This window comes from Athene noctua, chromosome 6 (genome assembly GCF_965140245.1).
Source record: "Athene noctua chromosome 6, bAthNoc1.hap1.1, whole genome shotgun sequence".
Classification (NCBI taxonomy): domain Eukaryota; kingdom Metazoa; phylum Chordata; class Aves; order Strigiformes; family Strigidae; genus Athene; species Athene noctua.
This window is the reverse complement of record NC_134042.1, coordinates 24,497,750-24,507,473: the sequence shown is the minus strand read 5'-3', so window position 1 is coordinate 24,507,473 and position 9,724 is coordinate 24,497,750. Positions and strand designations below refer to the sequence as shown.

Here is a 9,724-nt window from a genome sequence, read left to right as displayed (position 1 = left end):
AAAGCCTCTTGGTATTGGGTGTGTCTCTTAAAGCTCTAAGCCCTGGCTCTGTAACCGTGAAGAAAAATATTTAAAATGTGACCCGAGCGCTTGCACCTCTCAAGAGAAAAGGAAGACGGGGCCCCCGCCCGCCCCCTCCCGCGGGCTGGCGGCGGGGCGGCCCCAGAGCGGCCGGAAGCCGTGGGGGCCGGAAGGGGCGGGGCGGGAAGGGGCGGGCGGTGGCCGCGGGCGGGTGTCGCCATGAGCTGCTTGAGGGAGGAGGATGACCCGTACGTGGTGGAGGAGCCCAGCGACGAGGAGCGAGCGCTCAGCAGGTGCTGGAGAGCCCCCGCCGCTGGCCGGGCCCAGGGCGGCTTGTCGCTGCTCTTCGCCTTGAGGCGGGCGGGCAGGCCGGGGGGGCTCCGTCCCGGCGGCAGCGGGCCGCCGCTTCCAGCTCTCGCCTGGCGTCTGCTGGCCGGGCTCCGGGGAGGCTCGGCGGGGCCTGGCGCGGCGGCAGCCCCGAGTGCTGGGCTCCTCCGCGGGCGGCGAGGCCGGCGGCGCCCTGCGGTGTGCGGCGGGGCTGCTTGGCGTGGCTCCCTCACGGCCCCGGGCCGGGCCGCGGGCTGCCGCCCTGGGGCTGACGGAGGATCGCCTCGGTGCAGCCGCGGCGATTTTCTCCCTTGAAACGGGCGTATTTACACTTCTGACCCCGTAAGCGCTAGTGTGTAAACAGGGCCCTGCTCCTGCACGGAGCCGCTGAGCAGAGCTGCGGAGGCGGAGCGGCAGCCCGCAGCCAGTCAGCTGAAACTCCTTTGCGGAGTTTTAACACCAGCAAGCTAGTAAATAAAACATTTTCACAAATGCATTTCCCATAAATAAACGAATAAGTGCTTCCTAATGCTCCTACACATTCAGATGTTCGTTCTCCAAATGACTCAAGTGTTTTAAGCTGGTTATCATAATTCGGTGTGTAACACTTCGATATCTGTAGCTCGGAAGATGAGGTGGATGTGCTCTTACACGGCACTCCCGACCAGAAGCGGAAGCTGATTCGGGAATGCCTGACTGGGGAGAGTGAGTCTTCCAGTGATGATGAGTTCCAAAAGGAGATGGAAGCGGAACTGGACACCACCATGAGGACTTTGGAAGGCAAATGGAAATCACCAGAAATGGGTAAATGCTTTCTAACAGCTGCTTGCATATGAAATTGTGAGTGGTGTCCAGTTAAGGTGTGAAGTTAATGTTTTATTCTTGTGGCTAGAGGTGTGTGATGGTAGTCCAGTGCTGCTGGAAGCCAACAGGAAAAAATGGCTGATTGCTTCTGCAGAAATGGTCACCAGGTGCCGCATCAGTGAATGCCTCTCTTTAAACTTTTCTAAGACTTGATGTTTCTGCACTTTTGATTTCTTGCTTTAATATGATTTCTCTCTGTTGCTTTCAGTCACCTTTTTTCCAATATTTCTTTGGTTTAAGTTGTATCTTAGAAACGTCTTGAGCAGGTTGTGGTCTCTTGTACTTTGTCTATTGGCTCCAGGTGGCTGTCGAGATTTGGAGCCCTTTCTTGAAGAAAGGAATGCACATGGTAAATTAAAATCCCAAATCAGCTGGCAGAATCAATCAGGAACAATATTAATCTCTTCCTCCCTTACCTGCTCATAATTGTTACATCAAATTGTAAAACTCTAGTGAGGATGTATGACATGTACATAACATCTGTGTTCTGGAGTTTGTGTACTATGGGTGCAAGAGATTAATTGCTTTGGTATTTGAAGAGCATCTGTTCTTTCTACCTATTACAAAATACCTAGTGAAGTGTTCTTAATTTCCTGGAGAATCAGTGTAGTATTCACCTCAGTGTAGGGACTTGACTAGCAGGTTTGTTAGTTTTATCTGTGTTATGGGCAGATTTGTTCTTTAGGTTTTGGTTGTGCAGTCCATTCAGCACATAATAGAATTTTTGCTGCAGACAGGCTGTGACACATGATTGGCAATCCATCTGGGTCTTTTTTGAACTTCTGTGGCCCTGAAATTTTGGGGGATTTTTTTTTAGTGAATTTTATTGTAATCAAAGTTTGTGAAGCAATGTGTCACATCTGTATTTCTTTCACATGACAAAAAGATTTGTGGAGTGTCCAAGATGTGTGGATTATATAGGACAGAGGCAGGCGTATTTGATGTGGTATCCTCTGTGCCTAAAGGGAGTGTATCTTGGAGAAAGCTTCCATTTGAACTGTACCTGATGTTTGTCTCAGAGGAAGTGAGCAGCTTTGTTCTGAGAGAGCATCTGTAAATGAAGTAACACGAGCGAAGTGGATGATCAGGATGTGGGAATAAATTGGGAGAGCTGTTACTTAACACCCCCAGATAAAGCAGAGCACTCCTGGGTAGCGTAACTTAGAAATGAAGGTTTGTTCTGGGCTGTATACTTGCTATCCTTTTGGTAGGGTGTTCTTACCACTTCTCTCTAACTCCACGCACAGGTACTTCCTCAAGTACTGGGCAGACTGCACCTGCCACCACTTCAAAATACTATGATGACATTTACTTCGATTCTGATTCAGAGGATGAAGATAAAATAGGTAAATATCTGAGAAGAAGAGAGGAGGACATCTTCACGGTAGCCTTCACCCTCTCAGGTCCTGTAGAATCTCTTGGGGGGGATCAGGGTTCCTGAAGGTGACCTTTTGGGGACCATTACCAGCCTATATCATCTCAGTGTAGTTCTTGGAATTGTATGATGCATCCCTGTGTACATAAGGTGCGTTAAGGCTTTGGGGTGGTGCATTTGGAGGAGAGATGAACTAGACCTTTGTGTAGTTATTTAAGTTTATTGCGAGTATGGAAAAGGAAAACTGAAAAACTGATATTTTGATTATTTAAGTAGAGAATCATTATATGTCTGACGGATGTCACATGTGGTTGCACAAATCTTTCAAGTTACACAGGATGTCTGGAAAAACAGAAGACATCAGCAGCGTCGGATTCTTTCCAATGATGAACTGCTGTATGACCCAGAAGAAGACAGTAGAGACCAAGCTTGGGTGGACTCACAGAGGAGGAGGTAAGAGACCATAAAAATTTGAACTGTAGGATGTTTAACATAAACTGAAAAATTTAAGCAAAAATGGGGAATATAGAGAAAAAGCCTATACTGTCAAGTCCATACAGTGAGAATATTATTTAGAATTTACAGCATATTAAACTTAGACATAAAATTTTTACAGGCTTCTGTGTAGTAGAAGTGAAGTCTTCAAAATTACACAATTCTAAAACTTGCAATTTTTTTAAAAATCAAGACTTTCTAGTTCTGTATGCCAGTTTTGTATGTAGATAACCATGCTGTGGATGAAGAGGTTGTGAGATACTTTGATTGCTAAATTAGTATCTGTTCCTGCTAAATATTTTATTTCTAATTTTGGAAATCTATGAATTTAGCAAGCCACAAAATGTTAAGATAAAACAGGCATAGCACAAAGATGCTTTACTGAGAGGTTTTTTTAAGGGTGAAGTAAAAAAATGGTTGTTGCAGCAGAAGTAAAATTCTCCATGTAAATCTGTTGAAAAGGATAATGTTATGCCTGCAGGGATTGCACTTGAGATACCTGTCTCATCAGAGGAGAAGGTGGTGTGCTAGTTTGAAAACAAACTAGTGGGAGACACCAAGTCAGAATAACAATTTAATAAGGAGAAAAAAAAAAAAAAACAAAAACACAAAATAAAGGCAGATAACACTGAGTTAAACTAACAGAGTCAGGATACGACCTGACACCCTGTTAATCAGGGTGGTGGTGGCAGTCTGGTAGAACGGTGGCTGCAGTCCCCCCGAAGCAGTGATTCTGTAGGAAAAAAAAATCTGCTCTTCCTCAGGAAAGTCCAGTGGTGGCTAAGTAGCTCCTCTCCTCTGGAAACCCCGTGAAAAAGAGAGCCTCTCTGGTATTCAGAATCTCAGGTTATATCCAGGATGGAATGCTGGTTTTCTCCCCTTGGGTGGAGCATCTCACAATGGGATAATGAGTCATGCTGCATGGCATTGATGGGCCATTAGCAGAAAGATAGTCTGCAGGTGGGGGGGGAAGCAAAGAAACACTGCCCCACCTGATTTCGACAGCTCATGAGGATGGTAATAGAATACACTGCAACCCAGGACAGGTGGTTAAGCACATATTCTCATGCCAGATGTATTTGTCTCAAGACGTGAAAATTCTCTGTACAGAGTAAATGGAAAGGTACTGGTTAGCGTTTTTCCCCGCAGCTTATTTATTTGTGTCCTTTGAGTTAGGGAAAAGGGTATCCAGAAGGAGACAAATATTAATTGGTGTATTTTAATATAAAAAAGGTTTGACAGTTGAGTTGATATGGCTGACAGTAAGGGCATGTAATTTCACTTTTTGTCTCTCCTTCTTTCTTGAATCGGTAGGTACCGTAATCAAAGAAGAGTGCTGCCGCAGCAGCAGCAGCAGCCAAAACCTTCAGCTGTTCCAAACAGTGATGCTGTTTTGAATTGTCCTGCTTGCATGACAACGTTATGCCTGGACTGCCAGAGGTAATTAGCAAACAATAAGGCGTCTTTTTGTAATGTCTTTTTTTTTCAGTCACTAGTATTTTTAGTTTATTCAATTTGATCAAGTCTGTCTTGCGAGGTGGTAAAGAAGGCAGGTGTATGTGAAGCAGATTTAGGGGTGAATGCTAGTTTGTAAGAAAGATGATTGGTTTGACCTGCAACGTGGAGATGAGGAAGAACAGGGTAGACCTTTAGCATAGTGGAGAAGGTAAACTACTTAATCATGGAGACTAAAACAGGCAGTTCAGGCTGATTTTTTTTTTTTTTTTTTTTAATATTGTGTTGATGTTTAGAGGCATAAAATTACTCCGGTTATTTTTGTGTAAAAGTGCCTTGTTTAGGGGAGGATTAAGCAAAATCAAGATAGTGTATTCTTACTTGGTTTGAGTCTTAGCAGTTGTGGTTTTGAGTGTAGTTACATTTAAAAGTGCCTGGAAAGCATTTAGGTGAGAATCCATGGGGTGTTTTGCAGCTCTCTGGTATCTGACTGCACTGCAAACCTAGTTAGTACTGTTGACCCATGCTAAGGAAAGGACTCTGGAACTGGCAGTAAAGGAGAAAGAAATCTTTTGAGCTGAGGAGTAAACTACCTCTCATTTATTGACTACTTTTAATGATTGAGGATGAAATTCCACAGCAGCCTAAAATCATTTAAGTACTGGGGGCTGTTTCTCACTCTCTTCCCTTTGCTGGCTCTGGTACTCCTAGACCCTGTTCTGTACTTAAGTATTTCAGTTTGCTGACAGAAAATGGTCCATTTTTGTTGTCCAGCGGGTCTTTTGTGGGCTTAATAAACTGAAATGGTTTGGCACAGTGTTATGCAAGCAGTAAAGCCAGCAGAAGTCGAGATAGGACTTCTGCAGCCACCTGTTATGTTGGTTTAGGCTGCTGTAAAACTGCAGCCTGAGGGACATTGTGTTGAATTGAATTGCAGCCCTGAATTTTGCTACGTACTCCAGCTATGCAGTTGTTATACTGATGACAGCTGAAACTACATCTTATATTTTATTATAGACGTGCTTTTCAAGTGGGATGTGTCGATGTTTGCTATTTATAAATAAGGAATTTCAGGCTTGCAAGACATTTTAGGATATAAATGCCAGTAGTTGAGTCATTTGCGGTCATGATCTTTTGCCTATCATCAGCTATACGTAGCAATGCATAATTCTGTAATACCAGTACCATTGTACTCCAGGGTGTTTATTTCAGCATGTTTTTAAAAACACCTTAAAAGCAAGACCAATGGCTACGACTCTATTTTTTAAATTATTTTTGTAGTTGTGACTTCCATATTGTTTATGAAACTTTGTATTTATTTGGCTTTCAGCTCTTTGGCATGGTACTTCTTATCTTTAATCCCATTTCCAATGATGATAACTGATTTCTTGGAAGCAGAGTTTTACTAATGGTATGACTTGCATTTTCTCTCCTTCTCCGTAGACATGAATCTTACAAGACACAATATAGAGCAATGTTTGTGATGAACTGCATTGTTAAGAAAGAGGAAATTCTGAAATACAGAAAGAAGCTAAAGAAAAGAAGTAAGAAAATGAAGCACAGCAAAGAAACTACCTCTACACAATCAAATGAAGAAGAGGAGGAAGTGTATCATCCAGTATTATGTACTGAATGCTCAACTGAAGTGGCAGTAATGGATAAAGATGAAGTTTTTCACTTCTTCAATGTTCTAGCCAGCCATTGCTAATGTGCAAAAGCAGGGGAAAAAAATCCTGCACTGTTATAAGACTGTGTGAAGTATCGGAAATGCAGTCATATTAACCTTTTTTAAATATGTATTTTTAAATGTGCATTTTCATCAGATAACTTTATAGCGATTGGATTTTTGAAGAGTTTACAAAAGCAATACAGTTAACTGCGTGCTTTTGAGAGCACTGTTCTTTCATGCTGTCAGGTGGTTGCATCACTGAGAATTTAAAATTTTGTAAATACAATGTAAGATCTGTGTATTATGATCATTCCCTGTATATATACTATCTGTTATCTCATGTATTAGAACTGCTGCTTAGAATAAATACTGTATAGTAACTGGTTTTCCATAGCTGCATTGGTCATTTCTATGGCACGTGGTAAACAACTCTCAGTCAGGATGTTTGGCTTCTTTAGGCTGGTATTCTTGGTAGAGTTGCACACAGGTAGGTTTGATAAAGAAGGAATTGTCATCATATTTGGAATTTTGGCCCATTAAGATCTCAAAAATGGAAACTTTTATTTATACATAGTGGAAGATTAGCTTATATTGAGTTTGCTGGCATGGATCTTTCTGGCATGGATCATTTAAATCAACATAATGCCTAGTAATACAGTTAAGAGTTTTAAATGTAAATATGTATATGAAGAAAACACTGGACATTTTTTCTATTGTCCTTTTCCTTAAAATGACACATCTTAAAAAGAAATTTATGGTCAGATCTATGACCATACAGCTAGTTTGTGTGCTTTTTCTGTTTCTTTAGTAGATTTACAGCTTCTTTATACAAACATAAAGAGCTTCTGCTCCTTGATATTTAGACTTCCTGCTTAGTCTGTGAAGCAACTGCAGTGTTAACAGTGGATCTTTCCCTCTTTTCCTCCAGGCATGCTCCCGAGTGGTCAACTCTTGATTTTTACTAGTAGGTAACATCTCCTTAATAGCCTGGTATTTTTTTAACACTTCACTTTGAACAAGGGTCTGTCTGAAAAAAATCTCATCTTTATGCTTTTTCTTTTAATAGTATGAGGAATGATTTGTTATATGTGCTTTGAGGAATTGTCAGAAATATTTAACTTAGGAGATAGGAACCTGACGAATATACTTCTTTTGTGCCTTGGATTATAATAAAATATTGTGATTCTTTGGTTACCTTTTGTAATCCCTGGTGCTGTATTTTACTAACCTACACAAACTCATTCTACAGTGTTATGTAAGATTAGGGAGAAAAAAAATACGTTGGTTCTTCTGTCAGGATTACATAAGCAAAACATTAACTTACTATTTTCCAGTCAGCAGAAACTTAACCTCTGATGAAGTGGAGAACTGCTGAGGCAGCTGCTGAATGCTTGGTTGGCCAGTGTGGTGCACCTTCCTCTCTGCACATGCAACTGGTGATCAAAATTGAGCCCATACTGGTTTTGTGGCTTGGGATCTGCCTGATATGAGATCTCTATTGCCTCTTTGCTCCCTACAGTCGGACTGATTAGTGGAGTGTCTGACTGCACATTGATAGCTGTGGGATCATCTGAAGTGGGATAAATTGGTACTGTGTGCCCTGAGCCAGGAGGTGTATATGGAAAATTCTGGACATATGAAGAACTGTTTCTTAGAAGCGTGGAGGGAGGATATAGTCTGTGCTGTAGGGCATGCTTGCCTTCATGTAGCTGTCTTCCCACTCTAGGTGAAGTGTGAAGGCTCTGCGTAGCGCCGGGTTAAGGGTCTCTGCACAGAGCTACTGGAAACTTGAACATTTTGGGAGGGATGTAGTCCAAGGGCTCAAGTGTTGATGCAGGTGGCAGCAGGAGGAACAACAGATGATGGCAGTCCCTAAGCAGGGTAGAATGGAGCTGACACAGGAGAGGAAACTATACAGAGGAATATTGTCAATTTTCTTAAGGGGCTAACTAGCAAAAAAAGTCTCGCAGTAGGCACCATACCAAAAAGGTGTAAGGTGCATGGGCACCACCTGGTGGGTCAGGGCAGATGGAGATTTTGAAGCTGGCATGCCTCTAGACACTACCTTTCCTCACATCCCTGTTACTTTATTGCTGCTGCTTCTTGCTTGCCTTATCACTTGGATTGCAGAGCTGCTTGTTAGGAAGTGTAGGAGCACCCAGGACTGGAACTCGTTTGTCCCATATTGATAATGTTCTTGCAGCTTTGAAATGGAGTAATGTTTTGGTTGCACTGAATGCCCTACTTGTCCTTGAATTTTGTACGTGTTTATATAGAAAGGACACTTTCAAAATTACCACCAGTTTTTCAAGCAGCAACACCAACACAAGGCTCCTCCAGCAGCAATTGCTACAAACAACAGTGCTCCTGGATAGGAACAACAGCTCCTGTAGCCAGTCGTGGGCGGTATTAGTCACGTGAATGCTCTCATTTCTTCTTCTCGTGCTGAAATACATCTGCATAGTGTGTCTGAATGTCTTCTGGTTGAATTGAATCCTTTTCAGATTCTGCCACACAAAACAGTACAGTCTTAAGTTGCCTCTGCCAGCTGCTTTTTCAGTTATCTTCTGGTACTGTAGTTGTATTTTGCAGCTGTGTAAATAACCTCTAAGTGCATCCTCCTGTGAGTGCATTTCCTTATTTTTCATTGTTCCAACAGCACGGGTGAACGTAGGGGTGCGGTGGCTGCATGAACAGAATCACACCACTCAGTGTGTGTGGAAGTCCCTTTCCAGCGGGCTTTCAACTAGCGCCTTCTAGAGTGCCAGTATCAACTGCCAGCAGCCTTTCAGTCGGGCAGTCCAGGCCCATCTCTGCGCATTTCTCCTCACCGGAGGGGCCCAACTCTGCACGTTTCTCCTCACCGGAGGGCAGTGAGCAGTCGGGGCAGGGGTGTCCCATGCCCTCTTGTTTTCTGGTCCCAAGTGCCTGAGGGAAGTGCAAAGTTAGCAAGAGTTACAGTAAGCAGTCAATCTATTGCCTCTTTGTTTTTCCTATTCATACAGGATTAATCTGACAGAGTTGGATGATGTTAAGGTCTTTACTTATCTGGGCCATGATTTTGGGTGGCCTCTACACTCCGAGAACTTAAGACACTGGAGGCCCCTGCAGAGCATTTTTAACACACCTCCCGTGGGCCCTGCCGAGCGCAGTCTCCGGGTCTTGTGTTATTCCCAGAATATCAATTCAGATTAAATAGGATGAGAGAAAATAGGCTGCAGCACCATCTCCCAGGTATGACTCAGAGCGGCTGATTCCGGCAGGTTCGCGGTCAGCCATGTGATTCAATCGGCTCGGACACGGGCTGGCCCGCCCTGCTGGATTCTAACGTTCTGCAGGGGACGAGGGCACCGCCGTGCTGGCGGGCATCCCCGCCGCGCCCCGGCACTCCGCGCCGCCGGGGCCTGCCTGCGGGCGCGGCCCACGGGCCCCAGCGCCTCCATTTCGGGGGGCAGCGGCCGCCCGGGCGCGGGGCGGGGCCGGGGCCGGGCCCGGCGGTGGCGGCGGGAGGGCGGGCC

The 9,724-nt window shown here is 44.1% G+C and overlaps 1 protein-coding gene across 1 annotated transcript; it reads left to right on the top strand.

Moving 5' to 3' along the window:
* Positions 1 to 208: 208 nt before the first annotated feature.
* Positions 209 to 6,599, top strand: EAPP (E2F associated phosphoprotein). Its single transcript, XM_074909865.1, has 6 exons — positions 209 to 314; positions 971 to 1,152; positions 2,460 to 2,558; positions 2,917 to 3,040; positions 4,397 to 4,522; positions 5,981 to 6,599. Exons 1-6 carry the CDS (start codon positions 241 to 243, stop codon positions 6,243 to 6,245), a joined length of 870 nt encoding a protein of 289 aa, XP_074765966.1. The 5' UTR covers positions 209 to 240; the 3' UTR covers positions 6,246 to 6,599.
* The last annotated feature ends 3,125 nt before the right edge of the window (positions 6,600 to 9,724 follow it).

Excerpts from the sequence above, each read along its gene's own strand:
- EAPP (XM_074909865.1), top strand. The coding sequence starts at position 241 with ATGAGCTGCTTGAGGGAGGAGGATGACCCGTACGTGGTGGAGGAGCCC. Across the intron at positions 3,041-4,396 it reads GTGGACTCACAGAGGAGGAG|GTACCGTAATCAAAGAAGAG; the intron begins GTAAGAGACCAT and ends TTGAATCGGTAG. Across the intron at positions 4,523-5,980 it reads TTATGCCTGGACTGCCAGAG|ACATGAATCTTACAAGACAC; the intron begins GTAATTAGCAAA and ends CCTTCTCCGTAG.